The sequence below is a fragment of the Papio anubis genome, chromosome 17 (genome assembly GCF_008728515.1).
Source record: "Papio anubis isolate 15944 chromosome 17, Panubis1.0, whole genome shotgun sequence".
NCBI classification, from domain to species: Eukaryota; Metazoa; Chordata; class Mammalia; order Primates; family Cercopithecidae; genus Papio; species Papio anubis.
The window spans coordinates 67,247,495-67,270,583 of NC_044992.1; the positions used below are offsets into that span (position 1 = coordinate 67,247,495).

Genomic DNA, 23,089 nt, shown 5'->3' on the forward strand with positions numbered 1-23,089 from the left:
GGTTTGGGCCATGATTCAAGCTCAAGCCTGCTGGCCTCCAAAGCCTGTGCTCTTCCTACAACAGCATTATCTTGGCTTGTAAAAACTTATCACTTGCTGCTGGGTAGGCATATACAGCGGGAAGAACTCAGGAGTCACAATTCTCATTTTAGACCTCCTTCATGTCTAGACTCGTTTCAGGGGATTTAAGTGAATCACTTTAGCTCTGCCTGAGTATCTGCAATAAGATGGTGGGTCACCTGATAATCAGGATCTGTAAAGAACAAGAGACCCACCAAGAAGCCTCTGAGGGTGAAGAGAACCAAGTGGCCTGGGCGCCCCTTACCTGCATGGTAAGCCTTGGCGTTCACACCCCTGCAGCTGAGCTCTATGGCCAGCTGTTCACAAGCCTCTCTAGTCCTGCAGTAGACAATGCCGCAGCCAGACAACTGAATGGGGAGATGCAGGAAGAAAATAAGCATGGCAAGAACAGAACAATAGGCCCAGTGTAGTGTACCCTGCTCTAAAAGCAGCTCTGTGTTCCTTCCCCCATCAGGTTCAGTCCCCTCTGAGGCAGGACACCCAGTAAGCCTCTGTCACTTTATAAAAAGCAGGACCAGGCTGGTTCATGCCTGCAATCCCAGCACTTTGGGACACCAAGGTGGGAGGATCACTTGAGGCTAGGAGTTAAGACCAGCCTGGGCAACACAGAGAAACCCCGTCTCTGCTAAAAATACAAAATTAGCTGGGCGTGGTGGCGCATGCCTGTAATCCCAGCTACCTGGGAGACTGAGGCAGGAGAATCGCTTGAATCTGGGAGGCGGAGGTTGCGGTGAGCCAAGATCGCACCACTGCACTCCAGCCTGGGCAACAAGAGAGAAACTCCACCTCAAAAAAAAAAAAAAGGCAGGCCAAAAGCTGCTCAAAACTCAACCTGTTTAACTTCTCTGCCTCCTCTTCACGAACTTTGCATGGGTCTGCAGAGTCCTCACACAGAGGGGATGGCTGCTTGCCTTCCACAGAAGGATCCAGGACAAGGAAACCCTGGTAAGGAGGACAATGCCAGGAAACCAAAGGGACAACTCTTTTTGTGCACGAGTTTTAAGAAGCCTGGCTGAGAAAGCTAGAAAAAGCAAAGGTCTTAGAAGACCAATCTCCATCTCCATGCTGCATGTCACACTCCACTGCTCTAACAGCTGCTTGGCCTCCACCTCAGTGCCTCACCCCTTTATCAGCCTCCTGTCCAAGAGCCTTAAGGCAGAAGTCCTTCAGGTTCCCATAGGGATCAGAAATCAGTTCCTTGAATTGCACATCATAGAAGAGGTTGGCCCGGAAGCAGGGAGTCTTGAAGATGGCAACTGGTTTCTTCAGGTGCAGGGCAGCAAACACGTCCTCTTGGACCTGTGGGGTGGCTGTGGCGGTCAGAGCCACACAAGGGGCATGTCCCAGGCGGCAGCGCAGGGCACCCAGACGCAAGTAGTCAGGACGAAAGTCATGCCCCCATTGGGAAACACAATGAGCCTCATCCACCACCAAGTAAGACAACAGGTGGCGGGACAGCAGGGAGTTCAGGCTGGGCTGGAAGGAGGAGGAAGCCGCCATCTCCGGGGTGATGTACAGAATCTTGGTCTGGGGCTTTTCTCGCTCCAGGTCAGCAAGCAGGTCCTTCCTTTCCTGTGCAGAGAGCTTCGAGTTCAGGGAACTTACTCGTACCTTTAGGGCTAGCAAGTGGTCCACTTGGTCCTAAGAAAAGAGAAAGGGGCTATAATTGGCCCTCAGGACTCAGGTAAACGTCACTGCAAGCCCCTGGAGGATTTCCCAGTCATGAACTGTCCTCCTCCCACCCTCCACTATGTCTTTTCTTTGCATAGAAGTAGTATAGGTTGAATATCCTTTATCAAATGCTTGGGATCAAAAGTGTTCTAGATTTCAGATATTCCTAGATTTGGGAATATTTGCAGATTGCATATACATAATGAGATCTCTTGAGGATGAGACCCAAGTCTGAACAGGAAATTCATTTTTTTCATGTATACCTTATACATATAGCCTAGGTGTAATTTTATATAATATTTTTAATAATTTTGTACATGCAAAAAGAGTTTTGACTGAATTTTGACCATAGTTCATCACATGAGGTCAGAAAGGTGTGGAACTTTCCACTTGTGGCGTCATGTCAGCACTAAAATTCTTTGGATTTTGGAGCATTTCAGATTTCGGATTTTTGCATTAGGGATGCTCAACCATTATGGAAGGTAAAGTGGTTTAGAGGACAGGCTCTGAAGTCAGACAGACTTCAGATTTAGATTCATCCTGGCTCACTTAATCACCACATGCCCGCTGGCTGTTTCTTACCCTCTGAACAATTTATACAAGTCTATCTAACGAATTGTTGTGTAACTTAAAATTTACATCTCAGAGGTGAAATTAATGTATGTAAAGCACTTAGCACAAAGGCTGGGACCTGGTGAACACTCACCAAGTTATTGCTGTTGTTCCCTGTCTCTCTACCTTTCTTCATGGTGGATGACTCTTACCCACACAGCCACACTTCCTCAATTCTGATTCTATCAGCCCATCTGCAGGCCTTAAATAGTCAGAACACCTGTAGAGCAGATGTTAATAAGGTCCCAGCCAGTTCCTCATCTTTTTTTCTGTTTCACATACTGTGCCCTTACCAAAATAAGCAGGACACCAGGGATTCCCCATATCAACTTAGCTATCTATCCATCTGCAACTTCTATCCCAACATCACGAGTGCACATGTGTATATACGTGAAACTGAGTATATATGTGTGTACAAATACAGTTTCATACTCCTCTGGACAAAAAAATAACGAGGGAGGGTGAAGGACCTCAGAGGAGTCATTCATAAACCCCCAGAGTGATATGCACCAGTGGAGAACACTACATTGGGGAAAAACAGAAACCCAATACAGCAAATGAGATAGGCAAATCATAGAAAAAAAGAGGCAGGGGCGGGTGCGGTGGCTCACGCCTATAATCCCAGCACTCTGAGAGACCGAGGCAGGCAGATCGCTTGAGGTCAGGAGTTTGAGACCAGCTGGCCAACATGGTGAAACCTCATCTCTACTAAAAATACAAAAATCAGCCAGACATGGTGGCATACACCTGTAATCCCACCTATTTGGGGGACTGAGGCACAAGAATTCCTTGAAGCCGGAAGGCGGAGGCTGCAGTGAGCCGAGATTGCACCACCACACTTCAGCCTAGGCGACACAGTAAGACTCTGTCTCAAAAAAAGAAAAGAAAAAAGAAAAGAAGAGGCAAAAGACCAATAGAGAAGTGAAATTTCCAGCCTCAAAAAACCTTCCCCGAGTCTTTTTGGGCTACCATCTTCGTTGCCCTAAGCCTCACCTGAATCAAAGCAATGAGAGGAGAGACTACAATGGTGATGCCTTTGGCCAACAGAGCAGGGAGCTGATAGCACAGGGATTTTCCTGCCCCTGTGGGCATGCACACAAAGACGTCCTTGTTACCTGCAAAAATACAACAATATCTCAGTGCTTCCTGCCTTTTCATTGAAGTTGTTGAAAATTAAATGAGAATGTAGGAAAAGTACCTAGCAGAGTGTCTGGCACATGGAAGGGTCTCAATGTAATGCTAATACCCCTCCTGTCCTTTCTATGAAAAAGGCAAGGATCCAGGAAATTTGGATACACGCCCAAACCATTTCTAGTAATGGTTAAAAACAAGATTTAAAAAGTCTGGGGCGGGCGCGGTGGCTCACGCCTGTAATCCCAGCACTTTGGGAGGCCAAGGCAGGCAGATCACGAGGTCAAGAGTTTGAGACCAGCTTGGCCAACATGGTAAAACCCTGTCTCTACTAAGAATGCAAAAATTAGCCGGGCATGGTGGCATGTGCCTGTAATCACAGCTACTCGGGAGGCTGGGGCAGGAGAATTGCTTGAACCTGGGAGGCGGAGGTTGCAGTGAGCCGAGATCGCGCCACTGCACTCCAGCGTGGGCGACAGAGCAAGACTCTGTCTCGGAAAAAAAAAAAAAAAAGGAGTCTGAGTCTGCTGTGATATGGATGATTTAACTAAACAGCCATGAAAGCAGAGTACTGCTAGGTGACTAGGCACATCTGTGTAGACATGGCAGGACATTACTCAGAGAGCTTTTGTTTAGACATGTATCATTAATATTACATTGCTGCTCGCCTCTTGGCAACTTCCATTCGTCACCATATCTCAGGTTTATAACATTATTACTCTTTCCTTCTCTATCTGGGACCCAGGCCACTCAATCTTCAACAAGGGAATTACCTAGAAGGCCAGTGACCAAGTTAAGTTACTACTGCCACTCTCACTGTTGCTGTTTGTTTGTGTGTACAAACGAACAATAATGGGAATCTGAAGTGTTTTCAAAGACCATGTGTAGATCTGGCTAGGAACTATAGACCAGCCGGGTGGTTCTGCCACTAAAACTACAAGCTTTGGGCCAGGCGTGGTGGCTTATGCTTGTAATCCCAGTACCTTGGGAGGCTGACGTGGGAGGATTGCCTGAGCCCAGGATTTGGAGACCAGCCTAAGCAACATGCCAAGACCCTGTGTCTCTAATTAAAACAAATAAATGAAACTACAAGCTTTGGGTGACAACTCTAAAGATTTCCAAATCCAGTTATGGACCAAAGGTGAGGCAGTGCGAAGGATCAGGAGGAGGGTGTTCTGCCGCAGCATTATGGTATAGCCAGCATAAATTTAAAGGAAGGTACCTTGGTAATGTTACCTTTTACTACTGCCATGGTCGCACTCTCCTGTAAAGGCGTCTTAAAAGAGTCAAACCCAAAGACCTTCTTCAGCGTACTCCGGACTCGCCGCTCAGGGTCAAGAGGAAAGGTGGTATGGTGGCTGCTCATCTTAGCTAAGAACAGTGGCCAAAGGTTAAGGCAAAGGTGGTAAAAGGTTGCTACGAGAACCCTATGTTTTGCTTTAAAAATACAGCTTATTTTTCTGTAACAATTTGCTATGTTACACTTAAATAATATATTATTTTTAAGTATTAAAGCTGAAAGTGAACTGCCTCAAGCAATACATTCCTGGGTAATTAATATCTCCACTTTTACGCTCAACGAAAATAAATACATTGAACTATTCCAGGCCATGGTATAGCACAGAGCTAGAAATCAGATCAAGAAAAGAAACACAAATGTCTTCAGAACAGTTTGGACAACGAGGAACCGTTTTCCTAAGATCCACCACCTGCTCCTTCTTCTATAAGCGCAACCACGACAACCATTCTTCCACCCCGGGACCCCGACCCCCTTCTCCCTTCTTCCTGAGCCCAAGATCCGCAATTTTCTCTCTTGGCCGGCCGACACCTCCCTCTCTTCACCCTAAGATATCAGAACCGGCCGTGGTCGGCCCAGGAATTAAAGGCCCTTACTGGGCCGCTGCAGCTGGCTGGTTCCGGAACTACTCGAAGACCCCTGTACACAAACCCAACTCAGACAAGCCAAAGCGCTGGGAATTAAGCTTTAGCCAGAACCCACACAATCTTATATCCGTCGCGCAGTGATGACGTGCACGAGCGCTGGCATGAGGGCGGAGCCAGGCGCAGTAAACTGCCGTTTGGATTGGTTTCCAGTGTGGCGCGGGGTCTCCTGGGATCCGAGAGAACCTGCCTTTCCGCCCGGAAGTCGGCGTCTTTGAGTCATAGGAGTGAGCCACGCCGGGGCTGTGGGAATAAGATGGCGGGGAAGAAGAATGTTCTGTCGTCTCTTGCAGTTTACGCGGAAGATTCAGAGCCCGAGTCTGATGGCGAGACTGGAATCGAGGCGATGGGCAGCGCGGCTGGTAAGGCCCAAGTGGGAAGCTGGGAGAGGGAATCGGGTGTCTGCCCGGAATGCCGTACCCCTCGCTGGGCGGGAGGGAACTAGATGGTCATTGTGCCCCAAGCACCGGACCCCGAAGAATGGCCCGGGGTCCTGGATGAGATAGAGCATTAGAGACTCTGGACTAAGAATGAAGAATCTCCTTTCCGTTGTTTCGATTAATCTGCCTAAACTTACTGAAAGCCTCCGTGCCGGTTATAGTGATGGACAGAGGGATGGACGAAGAGGGAGTGGCTGCTGAGCCACTGCCTGTTCCCCCTGGGCTCGTTGTTTGATGAGTGAGAGCGATGAGTAAAACATACGTGGAAGATGGTAAAGATTGTATTTGTTAAATTTATAGCTTTTAGTTAAGAATGTGCCCTAAACACATCTTGGAGCTTTTAAAAATAAAAACGTATCTGATCCCCAAAGCGAGAGAATCAGTTCTAATTCGGTAGAACTGGGGTAGGATGTGGACATTTGTGAACTTTTTAAGGATCCCGGGTGATTTTTCTTATTTTGTGAGTTTTTAAAGCCTATCGGTGATGTTCTCCTCCTTAGGTTGAGAAGCACAATGTTAGACAATGGAAATAGATTTCTTTGGGAGAATAGAGAACAAGTTACCTAACAACATATCTGGACCTTAGCTTCCTCATCTGGAAAGTGAAGGGGATTGGATTAGATTAGGTACTTTCATGTTTTGTGATTTTGTGGGGTCTCTTCCAGTCAGAAGGTTCTCTGATAGTTTCCTGTAAACACTATAGTGTTTGCTTAGTGTTTATAGCATTAGAAACAGAATTTAGTACTTGGTTTTGTTCCCTGACCTTTTAAAGATTTTATTCACTAAATAATGCCCTTCTCAGAGAGCCGAATCTGGGCCTCTTGTCACTTAACATGAGATTTAGGTTCCCCTTGTATCTTCAGAGATAGTCTTGGCCACTCAGATCTCTAGACATTTTTTCTTACATTGTAACTCTTGATTTTTTTTTTCTTGCTTTTTTTTTTGTTTGTTTTTTAACCTTTCAGAGGAGAAAGGCGGATTGGTATCTGATGCCTATGGGGAGGATGACTTTTCTCGTCTAGGGGGTGATGAAGATGGTTATGAAGAAGAAGAGGATGAGAACAGTAGACAGTCGGTAGGTAAATCTCCCAGATCCAGAGCTACTGAAAGCACAATTTCATTTGTCAGATTTTGGAACTGTGCCAGCAGTGTTCCATTTCATGGCTAGCTTCATCCCTTGCTCTCCACTTTTGTTTTAGTATTAGTGGAAGAAACTGGGTTGGATAGCAGTTCTGTTTGAAAATTTATTTTCACGTGGATCTTTTTTTATTAATCTTTGAGTTGAAATTTGGGGGGAAAGATAGTGGATTATTTTATTTAACCCAGATATCAACGGGTGTTTTATGTTGATTTTTCCCAGTTTAAATTATTTACTCCATTTATAGCAGGCATTCATCCTAATTGGTGTATCGTTTATATCTACAGTCAACTGTGCATTGTTTTTTTTTTTTTTTTTTTTTTGAGACAGAGTCTCGCTCTGTCGCCCAGGCTGGAGTGCAGTGGCGCGATCTCGGCTCACTGCAAGCTCCGCCTCCCGGGTTCACGCCATTCTCCTGCCTCAGCCTCCCGAGTAGCTGGGACTACAGGCGCCCACAACCGCGCCCGGCTAATTTTTTGTATTTTTAGTAGAGACGGGGTTTCACCGTGGTCTCGATCTCCTGACCTTGTGATCCGCCCGCCTCGGCCTCCCAAAGTGCTGGGATTACAGGCGTGAGCCACCGCGCCCGGCCAACTGTGCATTGTTTTTAATCTTGGTTGGGGCTCATTTAAATTTTGTCAGTTTATTAGCAAGATAAGAAAGGGAAATTTGTTTTCACCTGCTTTTTCTTCTTTTTTTTTTTTTTTTTTGAGGTAGGGTCTCACTCTGCTGCCCAGATTGGAGTGTAGTGGTGTGATCATAGATAGTTCACTCCTGCCTTGAACTCCTGGGCTCAAGTGATCCTCCCACCTCAGCCTCCCCAGTAGCTGGGACTACAGGTGGGCACCACCATGCCTAGCTAACTTATTATTAATATTATTATTTTGTCGGAATCTTGCTCTGTCGGCCATGCTAGGATGCAGTGGCGCGATCTCGGCTCACTGCACCCTCCGCCTCCCAGGTTCAAGCGATTCTCCTGCCTCAGCCTCCTGAGTAGCTGGGATTACAGGCACCTGCCACCACGCCCGGCTAATTTTTGTATTTTTCGTAGAGATAAAGTTTCACCATGTTGGCCAGTCTGGTCTCTAACTCCTGACCTCAGGTGTTCCACCCACCTCATCCTTCCAAAGTGCTGGAATTACAGGTGGGAGCCACCGTGCCTGGCCTTCTTCTTTCTTGACATTTTAATTGGCACTTTTTATTATGATACCCTTAGATCTTGATCACAAATCTTGCCTGATACTCAGTAGGTGCTGGAGAAAGGAGAATCTGTGCTATTATTAACAAGAAAGGTTTTAGACACATAATCACCTGAGCAGCATGAGTCAGAATTTATGTTTGCAGAAAACGCAAAGAAATTGAGGCTGGTTCTTAGCACGAGACACGCAAAGTTGAGTCTCGATGTCGAATCTGACTACTTAGCAATAGTTTTAATCGAAACACTTAAAATATATTATTTGTTTGAATTTTTTGTTACATGTTGGTATGTAAATGTTAGCATTAAAATTCATTCCAGCCAAGCAGGGTGGCTCACACCTGTAATCCCAGCACTTGGGGAGGCTGAGGTGGGCAGATCATGAGGTCAGGAGATCAAGACCATCCTGGCCAACATGGTGAAACCCTGTCTCTACTAAGAATACAAAAATTAGCTGGGCACGGTGGCGCGCACCTGTAGTCCCAGCTACTCGGGAGGCTGAGGCAGGAGAATAGCTTGAACCCGGGAGGCAGAGGTTGCAGTCAGCCAAGATCACGCCATTGCACTCCAGCCTGGATGACAGAGCCAGACTCCATCTCAAAAAAAAAAAAAAATTATTTCTACAACAAACAGAAATGCGTTTTGTACATTATGCATTTTGGGAGATATTTTCATGCCTTTAGCCCCATCCATTAATACTGATAATTCAGAGTTGACTGAAATTATTCAGAAAAGTTTTGCAAGTTGTTTTCTGACTTTTCTGAAGTACACACATTCTGGCTTAATATTCATAACTCTTTAGTACATTTGCATAATGTGTTTTTGAAGTGTTTCATATTTGCTTTGCTTAGAATTTTCATCATGTTTAAGCTTCATTTCATATTTTAGTAAAATCCTCTCATCAGCTCTTATTGTAGAGATTCTGAAATGTGATTGTATTTGAGCTCCATCTCTGTTTATTTGGCATGACTGATTTCATTTTAAGGAGATTATGGAGATTGCATTTAAAGCCTTGGACTCACTGGCACCTTACAGGACAGTTAAGTCTCCAAATCATCAGTCTAGTTTGTTCAAGTCTCGAATGGTATTTATATTAATATATGGAGTGCTCTGTAACGTTTGGGCTGAAGTGTAGCTTTGTTGAAAATAGCAGTTTCAAATGAAACCATTTTTTCCTGGGTATTTAGTTAAAGGTTTCTGTGCATTGGGAGTGTTCTGGGTAGTGAAGGTGACATGGATTTAGCCAGCTAATAAGGTAGCTGGTCCAGCATCTGCTCCTGACCTTTGACCTTCATAGCATCAGCGTTAGTGTTCAGTGGAATGGCGGGCTCACTTTGGAGAATGTCTTACCGTGTGTGATCCTTTGTGTCAGGCTGACCTCATTTGAATAAGGAACAGGACTGGGTAGAATGGGTCTTTGGCAGTTCTGGGAGCACTTGGGTGGAGGCAGAGCCCACTCAACTGGGACTCCTGAAAGGTTGGGCATTGCCCTTTAGTCCTGCCTTTCCCAGGTCACTTGCTCTGGTCATTTGAGGCCTACCTTCCTGTGTTGTTGTTAGTGCAAATGCTGGTTGTGCTGTGATATAGCTGTGTGTAAGCCTTGGCACTTGGTGTTGAACAGTGTTACAGTAGGTCTGAGTCTGATGTACATATGTATAAGAAAAAGAAAGAAGGCTCATAATCCTGGTTTGAAATAACTGATATTTCAGTGGAAACATGATGCGTGTTTTATTGTGTGGCCCGATCTTACTCTTTCCTGAAACATATTGCAATCTTTCTCCATTTTTATGTATGTGATTTTTAACTCGGGCATCTTCACTGATGTGGACTGTCTCACCGCTAGAGTAACTTGACTTCTGAGCTGCTGATGCTTTTTTGTTCCCCCCCCCCCAGAATATCTCTTTTTCCCCTTATTTTTCTCTGGTTCTGAGTTATATGGTAAGGGAGGGATTCTTGGTGGGATGACCCCAGCTGGGTAAATGGGCTGTTTGCTGCAGCCCCTAGTTATGCATGTGAGACTCCTCAGGCCCGCTCCTTTAAGCTTAATCCTCTAAATTCTTTGTCTTGTAGGAAGATGACGATTCAGAGACTGAAAAACCTGAGGCTGATGACCCAAAGGTATTTGGTGTTGGCTGTGGTGGGTGGCTGGATGCAAACAAGGTGTTTGAACATTATGGCTCAGTTCGTATGTCTGGTCGAGATCTGTCCCACTGACAAACTGTGCAACTGTGTGGACATTTTCTGGGATAAAATAAACTTTATAAAGAAAGAACCTGGAGACGACTCAGGAATGAACAAATCCTGAGACACTGGATTTCCAGCCTTTCAGATTGTGCCATATCTCCTGACTAGAAAGGCGAGAGGCTTGGCTGAGTCCAACAGCCCACTTGCATTCTGCCTCCCAGATGGGGCTTTAAGTGTCTCTGCCCTGCAGGTGGATTCGTCTGTTTCTAGACTCAGAAAGGTGTAAGGGCCGCCTCGCGTGCTTGGATTCTCTTTAGTCATCTAGAAGTGAACAACAGGCTATAAGAAGGTCAGACCAAAATGAGGCCTCTGCCCAGCTCTCGGGGATGGTGGGTCTAATTCTCATTTTCCCGGGGGTGTGTCCATCCGCTTTTGGGCAAGCTGCGCGGAATGGTCTTTTTCAGAACAACATAACTATTCTCATAGTTCCATCCTAGTAGCAGCCAAGAGTAATTTGTAGCAATTCCTATCACATTCCTTAATGATCTGTTGTGAAGGTTAAGACACCCTTGTGTTGGTTAAGCTGCTGTGCTGTGCATTGGCCATTAGAAATGTGTACTTGTTGAAGAGGCATTTCTTTATGAGGAAAAACTTCCCCCCGCCCCATGCACCCAAAGAAAAAGACTTAATTCTACCACTCTAGACCTCCGGGGAATAAGGACCACGTTTTGCAGTTAAAAACTGCTGGCCGGGCGCGGTGGCTCACGCCTGTAATCCCAGCACTTTGGGAGGCCGAGGTGGGCGGATCACTTGAGGTCAGGAGTTCAAGGCCACCCTAGCCAGTATGGCGAAACCCCGTCTCTACTAAAAATACAAAAATTAACTGGTGAGACTGGTGGGTGGTGCGCACCTGTGATCCTAGCTACTGGGGAAGCTGAAGCAGGAGAATTACTTGAACCCAGGAGGCAGAGGTTGCAGTGAGCCGAGATCTGCCAATGCACTCCAACCGGGGCAACAGAATAAGAATCTGTCTCAAAACAAAAACAAAAACAAAAAAAAACTACTTGGAAACCAGCTGTAACTTTCAAGATGACCTAATAAAATTTAGGAGATGTATGCCCAATTATAATCTGAAACAGTAATATACTTGAAAATGTAGTGTGAGCTGTTCTGTATTTGAGCTGATTCTGTTATTGGATAGAACTGTGTGTAGCCACTAAAATCATGACAGGTTGTGAGTGAGAAAGGTAAGAGTGTATTTTACCAAGAAAGAAAGTTTTGGCACCAGCATGCAGGAAGGAAAAAAAAGAACCCCTGAAAACTGTAGATGCAACCTACTTTCTATGCTGAGTGAAAAACCTGAAACCCAGACCAAAGAACTCGCCCTGCCTGAGAACTGGCAAGATGGTATGGGCAGACCCATGGCCCCATAGTTCAAAGTCAGTCACAGCTCTGCTTGGGCTTTCAGAACAAAAACACTCAGTAGTGATAGTCTTATCTGTCCTAGTATTTAGGGTGTATAGGACTTGGAGCCTGCATGGAAAACATGCTCAGGGAGCCGTTAAGTATTTGGGTTTCAGTTGTGGAGGGAAAGGAGGATGTGGGTCCTAGAGTCTTTCTGGGTACAGTTGCATCTTTTTCTTAGGGCTGGAAGGCCTCCTGGGGAAGTTGGCTGGAGAGGAGGGTATATACGCTTAACGGTCACCCCTTCTAAAATCCTGTGATACAGGCATCAGATCCTTGGGGAAATGACATGGCTTTCTGAGTCAAGGTAAGGGCTACATGAAAAACAAAACAGACTTGACTACTGTCTGGTAGCAGTCACTAAAGAACGAGGTGGGAGGGACCCAGAAAAGGTGAAGCTGGGAAGATTGTGGAAATGCCTTTTGTGCTTAGGCTTCCCTTCTCAGTCCCACATCGTGGCTGACAGCCCCATCATTCCTGCCTGCTCCCTGACTGATGTGCTTTGCTGTTCCTCATTCACTCCTGTGCATTTCAAGTCTACTGTGGAATGAAAAGTTTTCATGGAATAATTTCCATTCCTCTTGAGGAACACTCAGAAATCAGAACACAAAATCCAACCCTCAACGTCACTTGATTTAGTTCTTTCGGAGGGTGATGGAGAAGGATTTAGATAGAGCTTGCCAGCTTCAATGTTCTCCAATCCCCAGTGGCTGCCAGGCCTTTAGGAGTCCTCGTGTCTTCTCCAAGGACTACAAATGATCCCAGCATGAGTCTTCTGTGATACTCTTATCTTGGTCCTGGCCCTGTCATCTTTCTGCTTAAGCTGGCCTCAGACTGTCTTCCACATAGCAGCGTATACCTGAACTCCAGAGCTCTCTGGCACATTTACTTTTTATTTTATTTATTTTATTTTATTTATTTATTTTTTTGAGACAGTCTTGCTCTGTCGCTCAGGCTGGAGTGCATGGTGTGATCTTGGCTCACTGCAGCCTCCACCTCCTGGGTTCAAGTGATTCTCCTGTCTCAGCTTCCCAAGTAGCTGGGATTACAGGTGTGAGCCGCCACGCCCAGCTAATTTTTTGTATTTTTAATAGAGTCAGGGTTTCACCATGTTTCCCAGGCTGGTCTTGAACTCATGGCCTCAAGTGATAGGCCCGCCTCAGCCTCCCAAAGTGCTGAGATTACAGGCATGAGCCACTGTGCCCAGCTCACATTTTTAAAAATTGATGTGTAACAATATTTTTTACATTAAAAACTCTTAATTTTGAACATTCTGCTTTAAGCATGTGAAGTTTTTTGGGTTTTTTGTTTGTTTGTTTTTTCAGATGGAGTCTCACTCTGTCATCTAGGCTAGAGTGCTGTGGTGCCATCATAGCTTACTGCAGCCACAACCTGCCAGGCTCAATTAATCCTCCCACCTCAGCCTCCCAAACAGCTGGGACTACAGGTGTGTGCCATCACACCTGGCAATTTTTTTTATTTTTTGTAGAGAAAGGGTTTTGCCATGTTGCGCCGGCTGGTCTTGAACTCCTGGGCTCAAGCAGTCTGTTGACATTGGCTTCCCAAAGTGCTGGGATTACAGGTGTGAGCCACCAGGCCCAGTGCACATGAACATAACGAAGTTTCTAACAATAGAATATGTTACAAGTGTGGATCTTCGTTAGAAGTGTCGTTTATTTTAACAATTAGATTACTGTCATAATTGTCGTCTCCACTAGATGGCATTCTCCTTTCTACTTTGGTTTTTTGTTGGGTTTTTTTTGTTTTGTTTTTGAGTAGGAAAACAGCCTTGTTGCCCAGGCTGGAGTGCAGTGGCGCAATCTTGTCTCGCTACAACCTCCACCTCCCAGGTTCAAGCGATTCTCCTGCCTCAGCCTCCTGAGTAGCTGGGATTACAGACACATGCCATGTCGCCCAGCTAATTTTTGTATTTTTAGTAGAGACGGGGTTTCACCATGTTGGCCAGGATGGTCTTGCTCTCCTGACCTCATTATCTGCCCACCTCAGCCTCCCAAAGTGCTGAAATTACAGGCGTGAGCCAACACGCCCGGCCTCTACTTTGGTTTTTTAAGATCTTTTAATTTTTTTTCAGTAGTTCTCAAAACATTACACAATTAAAAATTGAAGATCTCAGAGTTTTTGTTCATTTTGGTTTTATGTATTGATGTTTGCTATTTTATAAGTTAAAACTGATGAAATTTTAAATTATTTGTTTTAAAATAACAAACCCGGGCCGGCCACAGTGACTCGTGCCTGTAATTGCAGCACTTTGGGAGGCCGAGGTGGGCAGATTGGTTGAGCCCAGGAGATTGAGACCAACCTGGGCAATGTGATAAAACCCCATCTCTATAAAAAATGCAAAAATTAGCCGGGCATGGCGGCGCATATCTCTGGTCCCAGCTACTCAAGAGGCTGAGGTGGGAGGATCACTTGAGCCTGGGAGGTAGAGGTTGCAGTGAGCTGTGATCTTGTCACTGCACTCCAGCCTGGGTGACAGACTGAGACCTTGTCTCAAACAAACCTATTACATATTAACATAAATAACATTTTTAGAAAAACTAAATATTTCCCAAAAAATGTTAATGCAAAGAGTGGCACTGTGTCACCATTTTACAAATCTTTAATGTCTGTCTTAATAGAATATGACTGGGTACGTATAAATGCTTTTACATTCAGGTCATTATAGGTATTCTTCTTTGATACTTTATCAGAACTCAACAGGTGATAGTTTCCTTGAAAGAGTAGTTACATCATGGAATGTGAACCCTTACCAGTGAACTTTGTATTCTGCTTCCCTAAAATCCACTGGTCTGTCTTACCCTTTGAATGGGTCTTTTACCCATACATGATTTTATATCATCAGGCACTGGTGATTTGAAAATTGATGGTTTACTGAGTTATACAGATCTTAATGTTGACACGTTTTGTTCTGTGGTATCAAAAAAGTAACTTATTAGTGATGCAACTGATCTCACCAGAAAATCATTAAATGTTAGAAACCTTTTAGCAAGCCCACGATAAGGAGCAACACATTTTTCTTTTTTTTTTCAAGACAGAGTCTCGCTCTGTTGCCCAAGCTGGAGTGCAGTGGCATGATCTCAGCTCACTGCAAGCTCCGCCTCCTGGGTTCACGCCATTCTCCTACCTCAGCCTCCCTAGCAGCTGGGACTATAGGCGCCCACCACCGTGCCTGGCTAATTTTTTTTTTTTTTTTTTTTTTTTTTTTTTTTTTTTTTTTTGGTAGAGACGGGGTTTCACTGTGTTAGCCAGGATGGTCTCCATCTCCTGACCTCAGGTGATCCTCCCGCCTCAGCCTCCCAAAGTGCTGGGATTACAGGTGTGAGCCACTGCGCCCGGCCACACATTTTTCAAGATAATGTGTTTCTAATAATTTTTGTTTGAAAACGAGTTTTATCATTTTCAGTATGTACTATCAGAGCTTTCCTTGAAGTAACAGGCTTTGGTCTTGAGAAAATGTCTGCCAAATAACCAAGTCTAGATAACTAGTTTGTTTGTCATTCTTTCAAATATAAATGGTGATTCCTGAAGAAAAATGCCAGTTCAACTGGTGACTGAAATAATCACAAATGGTAGTCCATCCTTTTCCGTGGCTTCAGTAACCTGAGGTCAGCTGCAGTCTGAAAATATTACATGCAGTAAGCTATTTTGAGAGAGAGTTCACATTCACGTAGCTTTTATTACAGTATATCTTTCTAATTATTGTTAATCTCTTACTAGTTTATAAATTAAACTTTATCATAGATATGTGTGTATAGGGGAAAAATATAGTATGTGTAGGGCTCAGTACTATCAGAGGTTCCAGGCATCTACTGGGAGTCTTGGAATGTATCCCCCAGGGATAAGGGGGCGTTGCTATGTGTACTTTTCCCTGAGACATTTATCTGACTTTGTTATGCCTCAGAAGTATTTATGCATGCCTCTCATGTCAGTGCCCAAAATATTAAAGAGATGTATATTCCAATGTCAAGATGTCATAAAACTAATCATTTTTACTGTTCTGGCAGAACGTTTTTTTTTGGTTTTTGTTTTTTGTTTTTTTGAGACACTCTGCTGCCCAAGCTGAAGTGCAGCGGCACAATCTCGGCTCACTGCAACCTCTGCCTTCCAGGTTCAAGCGATTCTCTTACCTCAGCTTCCTGAGTAGCTGGGACTACAAGCACGTGCCACCGTGGCTGGCTCATTTTTGTATTTTTAGTAGAGACAGGGTTTCACCATGTTGGCCAGGCTGGTCTCGAACTCCTGACCTCGTGATCCGCCCTCCTCAGCCTCCCAAAGTGCTGGGATTACAGACGTGAGCCACCACGCCCAGCCTATGGCAGACAGTGCTTAAGTGAAACTGGCTTTTTTTTTTTTTTTTTTGAAACGAAGTCTCGCTTTATTGCCCAGTCTGGAGTGCAGTAGTACAATCTCAGCCCACTTGCAACCTTCACCTCCTAGTTCAAGCGATTCTCCTGCCTCAGCCTCCCAAGTAGCTGGGATTACAGTCGTGCACCACCACGCCTGGCTAATTTTTGTTTTTTTGTTTGTAGAGTTGGGGTTTTACCATATTGGTGAAACTGGTCTGGAACTCCTGGCCTCAAGTGATGTGCCCACCTCAGCCTCCCAAAGTGCTGGGATTACAGGCATGGGAATCCCATGGGATTGCACCCAGCCCTTTTTTTAAATCAACTGAGCATATGTAACGACTACAGCTACGGTTTGGTCCTGCCGCCTCAATTTGTTCTAAAGTTTAGCGGTTTACCCACCATTGCTTGTGCAAATGTCAACGCGATGAAAAAGACAAATAATGACCTAAAACAGTTTTGACTTTGCAGACCCCTTAGAAAAACTATTATTATTCTAAAACGGAAATCATGGGTCAGTGATTCAATAGTTGTTTAAGAACTGTTTTTATTGCTCTGAAAATATCTGTTGTTAGCCTTATGGGGTCTTGAGCCATTTTGAGGATGGGTTAGTATTCAGAGTAAGATGATTCAGCCCTGGCATAGTGGGGAGGAATTCAAACTCTGGAATGAGACCAGGGTTTTCTTGGGGAAGTCCTTTAACCTCAGGTTTTCTCATCGGGAAAATAATCATCATAAAATCTGCCTCATTGATTTTACAAGGTTCAACTAAGTAAAAGTAAAACGCAGTTGTCCCTCACTATCTGTGGGGATTCCAGGACCCCCCACCAGATGCTCAAGTCTCTGGTATAAAATGGTGTAGTATTTGCATTTAGCCTTGGGAATCCTGTATACTTCAAATCATCTTATACTATTTGATACAATGTAAATACTTTGTAACTAGTTGTTAGACTGTGTTGTTTAGGGAATAATGACACAAGCAAAAAAGTCTGACATGGTCAGCACAGACGTGATTACACACACACACTTTCAACTGGAGGTGAGTTTTGGCCACGGATTTGGAACCACGGATCCAGCGGGCTGGCTGCACTTGGCTCAATATGTCTGGAGTGTCTTTGTTCAGTAGCATTGACTGAACTGACCTTCATTTCCAGTTCCTCCTGTGCACACTTCCCAGGGTGGTCACACCATGTCGTCGGCCTGTTTTGGAAAAGCAGATTCCATGTTTTAAACTGGAGGGCACTCAGAGAAGAGCAGTCATAAAGGTGAGGGGACTCAAAAGCACATCACCTGGGGAAAAGGTAGAGCTGGAAGAGAGAAGACTCAGGAAGAGCCGGGGTTGCGCTCTGGTGTTTGAAGGTCTGCTGAGGGAAAGGCTAAGGCAGCCTGAGGCAGACCTGAAGCCGCGCATAGAATTCCACAGTTTACCTTCACATAAAGAAGGATCTTTTGTGATCTCCGGCCAAAAGTGGTTGAGCTGTTTCATAAGGTAGTGAGCTCCCTGTCTCTAGAGGTTTTTCAGGCAAGTTTTTTGTGTTTTGTTTGTTTGTTTGTTTTGAGACAGGGTCTCACTCTGTCGTCCAGGCTGGAGTGCAGTGTCATGATCTCAGCTCACTGCAAGCTCTGCCTCCCGGGTTCACACCATTCTCCTGCCTCAGCCTCCCTAGTTGCTGGCACTACAGGCGCCCGCCACCACGCCAGCTAATTTTTTGTATTTGTAGTAGAGACAGGTTTCACCATGTTAGCCAGAATGGTCCTGATCTCCTGACCTCGTGATCCACCCGCCTCAGGCAAGTTTTAAGAAACGACTTGTCATCAACATCTTAAAAGAAATGCGTGGGTAGAAATTGGATTGAATGCCAAGGAGTTCCCTGGGAACCCCCTAGGAAAGGACTTGGGCATTATACATAAGCAAAGTTGAGTATTCTCTAACTTTATTATAATCTGATGACTTTAAAATATGCACAGACTGGGCCGGTCTGGCGGCTCATGCCTGTAATCCCAGCACTTTGGGAGGCTGAGACGGACAGATTACGAGGCCAGAAGATCGAGACTATCCTGGCTAACACGGTGAAACCCCGTCTGTACTAAAAACATAAAAAATTAGCTGGGCGTGGTGGCGGGCGCCTGTAGCCCCAGCTACTCAGGAGGCTGAGGCAGGAGAATGGCATGAACCTAGGAGGCAGAGCTTGCAGTGAGCTGAGATCACGCCACTGCACTCCAGCCTGGGCGACAGAGCGAGACTCCGTCTCAAAAAAAAAATGTACAGACTGTGGAATTGCCCTAGTTTGTATTGCTCTGATGTTTGGGGTTACCTGTGAACACAGAGTCCCACGTTTGGGAGCGTGAGTAAGAACTAACCCTGGCCCACCTGTGCAGGGAGCCTTTGGTCCTGTCCTTTAGGTTGGGGCAACAGGGATTGGGCTCTGCGGGTGCTGAGTTTGCCCCAAACTAGTGAACAGGAGGTTGGAGAAGGAGGCTAGGCGTTGCATAGGAAACAAGCTTTGGCGCTTCTGTTCCATTATTTTTTTTGTCTCTAACTTCAAGTTTCTGGTTTTGCCTCTTTGGTAAGCAGCAAATTAACAGGAGGTGGCACTGCTGTTCTGGAAAAACAGCAGAAGTGACAGTCTTGGGACCAGCACCTCAGTCCGGGAAAGGAGTGCCTGATGGCTGAAGTGCTTCCTCCCCTGTTTACCTTTGGCACCCGAGCATCCCTTTCGCCACTCTCCTTTGTCCATTTTTACCTCGGTTGCCCTGGACAGTTTCCCTTGTTTATTTTTTTCTCCACTCCTACAGTTCCTGTGGATGAAGCTGTTTCCACTCACTGTCCCTGACACACCCTTCCTTTGAAAACAAACATGGGGATTGAGGGCCTGGAGCAAGAAAGATGGAGCAGCCTATTGCCAGCTAACTGGGAGGAACTGGGATCGCCGGCCTCCCTGAGGTGCTGATCTAGGAAAAGAATCCTCCCGGCCCAGGAGTGCACATCTGTAAAAACAAAATTCCGTTTTCTGGGTCAAGGAGGTGGCATCAGGTGGGGGTTGGGGGGAATTGTTCTGGCATTTTTTTTAAAGGCGTGTATAACCCCAGTTAAAAGAAGACATTTTAAAAATTCTTAGATCTCTAAAGTAGTACTAAAAGGTGGAGTTCACAACTTAGAGCTGGTCTGGTGGACTCGTGGTCCGAAAACCTGGGTTGTGCCCTGGCCTCTGGCTGTGGAACCACAGGCCTATAACTTAAGCTTCACTCGGCTCCATCTGGGCGGTGAGAGCCGTGAGACCCGCTTTACGAGGTGGTGATGACTGCGACATGAGAGAATGTACATGAATGTGCTTTTCACAATATACAGTGCACTTGTTAGCAGTGCTTGGCCTTTGCAGTGTAACTAAGTCTGATTATATGCCCTCATCCTGTAGGTCAGAAGGTGCCACAGTTTCTTGGCTCACTGCCTTTTGTGTCTCCATAGTTTTTCACAGACCTCCAGAACCAAAAGAAATGCCTGACGGCTGAGCGCACACCTGTAATCCCAGCACTTGGGGATACCCGAGGCAGGAGAATTGCTTGAGCACGGGAGTTTGAGACCTGCCTGGGCAACATGGTGAAACCCGTCTCTACAAAAACTACAAAAGTTAGTTAGGCATGGTGGTGTGTGTCTGTAGTCCCAGCTACTTGGGAGGTTGAGATGGGAGGATCATTTGGTCCTGGGAGGCGGAGGTTGCCGTGAGCCGAGATCTGCACCACTGCACTCCAGCCTGGATAGCAGACCAAGACCCTGTCTGAAAAAAAAAGAAAAGAAAATGCCTAACAAATGGTTCTGTTTCTTACATCATTCGCTTCAGACAATAAGTATTACTGTCCTCACAATTCAGTAGCTGCTTAAAAATATGTGTAAGTGTGTGTGTGGTATGGGACGTGTGGAGTAAGGCTATATTTCCTGTAACAGTTATGTTAAATATCCTGTGGCACCTTTGTGAGTTTGCTGGGTTACCCCAGGTAACAGTTTGGGAACTGTGGCAGTAGATTGTCTTAGACTTCCAGATTGGGGGCCTTGATAAGTCCTCACTTAGCCTTCTCTGGAGGCTCGGCCGGGTGAGTGGTTCTCTGCCTCAGTGGCTGTTCACACCCACCCTGAAGAAGACCAGGTCTCCCAGTTGACTGGAGTTACTGACTCACAGTCTAGACAAGGATTTGTGTTGGGCAGAGCTGACTCGGTAATTCCCTCACCCACTCTCCTCTCAACTCCTTCCCACTGTCCTTGCATTACTACTGATCTTTTGAAGTACCAGAATCAAATATCTGAAAACTGCCAAAGGGGCTAATCTTCCAGGAATTTGTTGTTGACTGCTGATTACAGGAAGAACTTTGAGGAGCCTGCCAGCAATTGCATGCAGGCAGCACTGCAGGTTGAAATCTTATATTCTCTGTATTGAACACAGGCTCCAGAACATGGGCAGCTTCTGCAGGGTAGCTGCAGAGCACAAGTGTTTCCCATCTGGGCTCCTGGTGTATTTGCTGCCCTTCCAGGACTCTGGGATCTGAAAGGAAGATGCTGTTGCTTTTCATAAACAAGCAGCAAAGGGTTGCATTCCTGCGGATATTGAAAGATGTTTAGGAGGGTATGTGATGTGGTATGAGATAGGAGCCCTGAGTCCTTTTGCAGCATTGCAAACAGGTTGTTTGCGTGCCTCTGTTGATGCACTACTGGAGAGCCCTGAGAACTGAGAATTACTCTGTCCAACGGAAGAGCAAACTGGAGCTCTCAGAACTTAAGCTTGGACTTTTTTTTTAATGGACAGAGTTACATTTTTATAAAAATACAATTTGTGGGCTGGGCGCGGTGGCTCAAGCCTGTAATCCCAGCACTTTGGGAGGCCGAGACGGGCGGATCACGAGGTCAGGAGATCGAGACTATCCTGGCTAACCCGCTGAAACCCCGTCTCTACTAAAAAATACAAAAAACTAGCCGGGCAAGGTGGCGGGCGCCTGTAGTCCCAGCTACTCGGGAGGCTGAGGCAGGAGAATGGCGGGAACCCGGGGAGGCGGAGCTTGCAGTGAGCTGAGATCCGGCCACTGCACCCCAGCCTGGGCGACAGAGCAAGACTCCCTCTCAAAAAAAAAAAAATACAATTTGTGTTTATTTTTATTTTTGTCAAATTATTGTAGCAAGATTGAGTATGTTGCGAAAGGATAGAAATCACCTAATCCCATGATGCTAACCGTACAACTTTTTGTTTGTTGTTGTTGTTGAGACGGAATTTCAATCTTGTTGCCCAGGCTGGAGTGCAGTGGCGTGAGCTCGGCTCACTGCAACCTCCACCTCCCTGGTTCAAGCGATTCTCCTGCCTTAGCCTCCCGAGTAGCTGGAATTACAGGCATGCACCACCACACCCGGCTAATTTTGTGTATTTTTTAGTAGAGACAGGGTTTCTCCATGTTGGTCAGGCTGGTGCCGAACTCCTGACCTCAGGTGATCCACCCGCCTCGGCCTCCCAAAGTGCTGGGATTACAGGCATGAGCCACCACACCTGGCCTCGTACAACCATTTTTATTCTTCTTTTATGTTTGCCAATAATAACATATGTTTTGCATCCAGCTTTGTCTCTATCTATATATAAACATTTTTAATGTTGCTATACTGTGTAATTATAATAGCAATATGACACAAATGAACAGATAAAAACGAACACTGAAGAGTTGTAGGTGTATGAGGCCAGGCGCGGTGGCTCATGCCTGTAATCCTAGCACTTTGGGAGGCCGAGGCGGGTGAATCACGAGGTCAGGAGATCGAGACTCTCCTGGCCAACATAGTGAAACCCGTCTCTACTAAAATACAAATTAGCCGGTGTACGTGCCTTGCATAGTCCTAGCTACTCAGGAGACTGAGGCAGGAGAATCACTTGAACCAGGTGGGACTGGGTGAGCTGAGATCACGCCGCTGCACTCTAGCCTGGTGACAGAGAGAGACTCCGTCTCAAAAAAAAAAAAAGAGTTGTAAGGTATGAATTATATCTCAATAAAACTGCTGTAAGAAAAAAATTTTTTTAAATTTTTGAGGCGAGTCTCCTCTGTCATCCAAACTGGAGTGCGGTGGTATGTCTCAGCCACTGCAACCTCCTTCCTGAGGTTCAAGCAATTCTCCCACCTCAGCCTCCCAGTAGCTGGGACTACAGGTGCCTCCTGCACGCCTGAGAAAGCAATACAACAATTTTTTAGTAGAGCTGGGATTTCATGTTGTAAGCTTCAGTCTCCGGACTCCTGACCTCAAAGTGATCTGCCTGCCTCAGCCTCCCAAAGTGCCCTGGAGATGGCATGAGAACATGATTGCTGTAAAAAAAAAGAATTTTAATTTTTAACATATTCCAAATGGAGATCTTTTTGAAAACTTCCATTGCAAACAGGTTGTTTGTGTGCCTTTGTTGATGCACTGCTGGAGAGCCCTAAGAACTGAGAATTACTCTGCAGATGGAAAGAGCAAACTGGGCTCTGGAGGCTTAAGCTTGGACTTTGGATCTCAAAAGTTGAGATCCACCAACTTTTGTTCTAGTGGTGACACGCACGAATCATTAGCCCCACAGATTTTCACATCATTTCCCTCATTCTCATATTTTCTTTTTTTTTTTTTTTCTTTTTTTTTTTTTTTTTTTTTTTTTTGAGGCGGGGTCTGGCTCCTGTCCTGGGATTTGGAGTGCAGTGGGCAGGATCTCTCAGCTCACTGCAAGCTCCGCCTCCCGAGGTTCAGCCATTCTCCTGCCTCCCAGCCTCGAGGTATAGCTGGGACTGCGAGGCACCGCCACCTGCGCCCGGCTAGTTTTTGTAATTTTTAGTAGAGGCGGGGGTTTTCACCGTGTTAGCCAGGATGGTCTCGATC

The 23,089-nt window shown here is 45.6% G+C and overlaps 2 protein-coding genes across 13 annotated transcripts in view; one reads left to right on the forward strand and one right to left on the reverse strand.

Moving 5' to 3' along the window:
• RECQL5 (RecQ like helicase 5) overlaps positions 1-5,513 on the reverse strand; it is a 40,855-nt gene extending 35,342 nt beyond the window's left edge. For 4 of the 7 annotated variants that reach the window (XR_002517788.2, XR_002517789.2, XM_021927978.2 and 1 more), the window contains exons 1-4: positions 4,732-5,513; positions 3,358-3,479; positions 1,204-1,722; positions 326-428 (exon numbers count right to left, since the gene is read on the reverse strand). Coding sequence is in view for 5 of the 7 variants with exons in the window: in XM_021927978.2 (XP_021783670.2) it covers positions 326-428; positions 1,204-1,722; positions 3,358-3,479; positions 4,732-4,861 (874 nt within the window). In the remaining 2 variants the exon portion in view is untranslated. The remainder of the gene's footprint in view (positions 1-325; positions 429-1,203; positions 1,723-3,357; positions 3,480-4,731) is intronic. The other 3 variants (XM_021927976.2, XM_003913437.5, XM_009191246.4) reach the window with 3 other exon arrangements.
• Positions 5,437-23,089, forward strand: part of SAP30BP (SAP30 binding protein) — a 44,235-nt gene continuing 26,582 nt past the window's right edge. For 2 of the 6 annotated variants that reach the window (XM_021927979.2, XM_003913439.5), the window contains exons 1-3: positions 5,437-5,798; positions 6,842-6,951; positions 10,280-10,327. In XM_021927979.2, coding sequence (XP_021783671.1) covers positions 5,693-5,798; positions 6,842-6,951; positions 10,280-10,327 — 264 coding nt within the window. In that variant the 5' untranslated portion in view covers positions 5,437-5,692. The remainder of the gene's footprint in view (positions 5,799-6,841; positions 6,952-10,279; positions 10,328-23,089) is intronic. The other 4 variants (XM_021927980.2, XM_021927983.2, XM_003913440.5 and 1 more) reach the window with 4 other exon arrangements.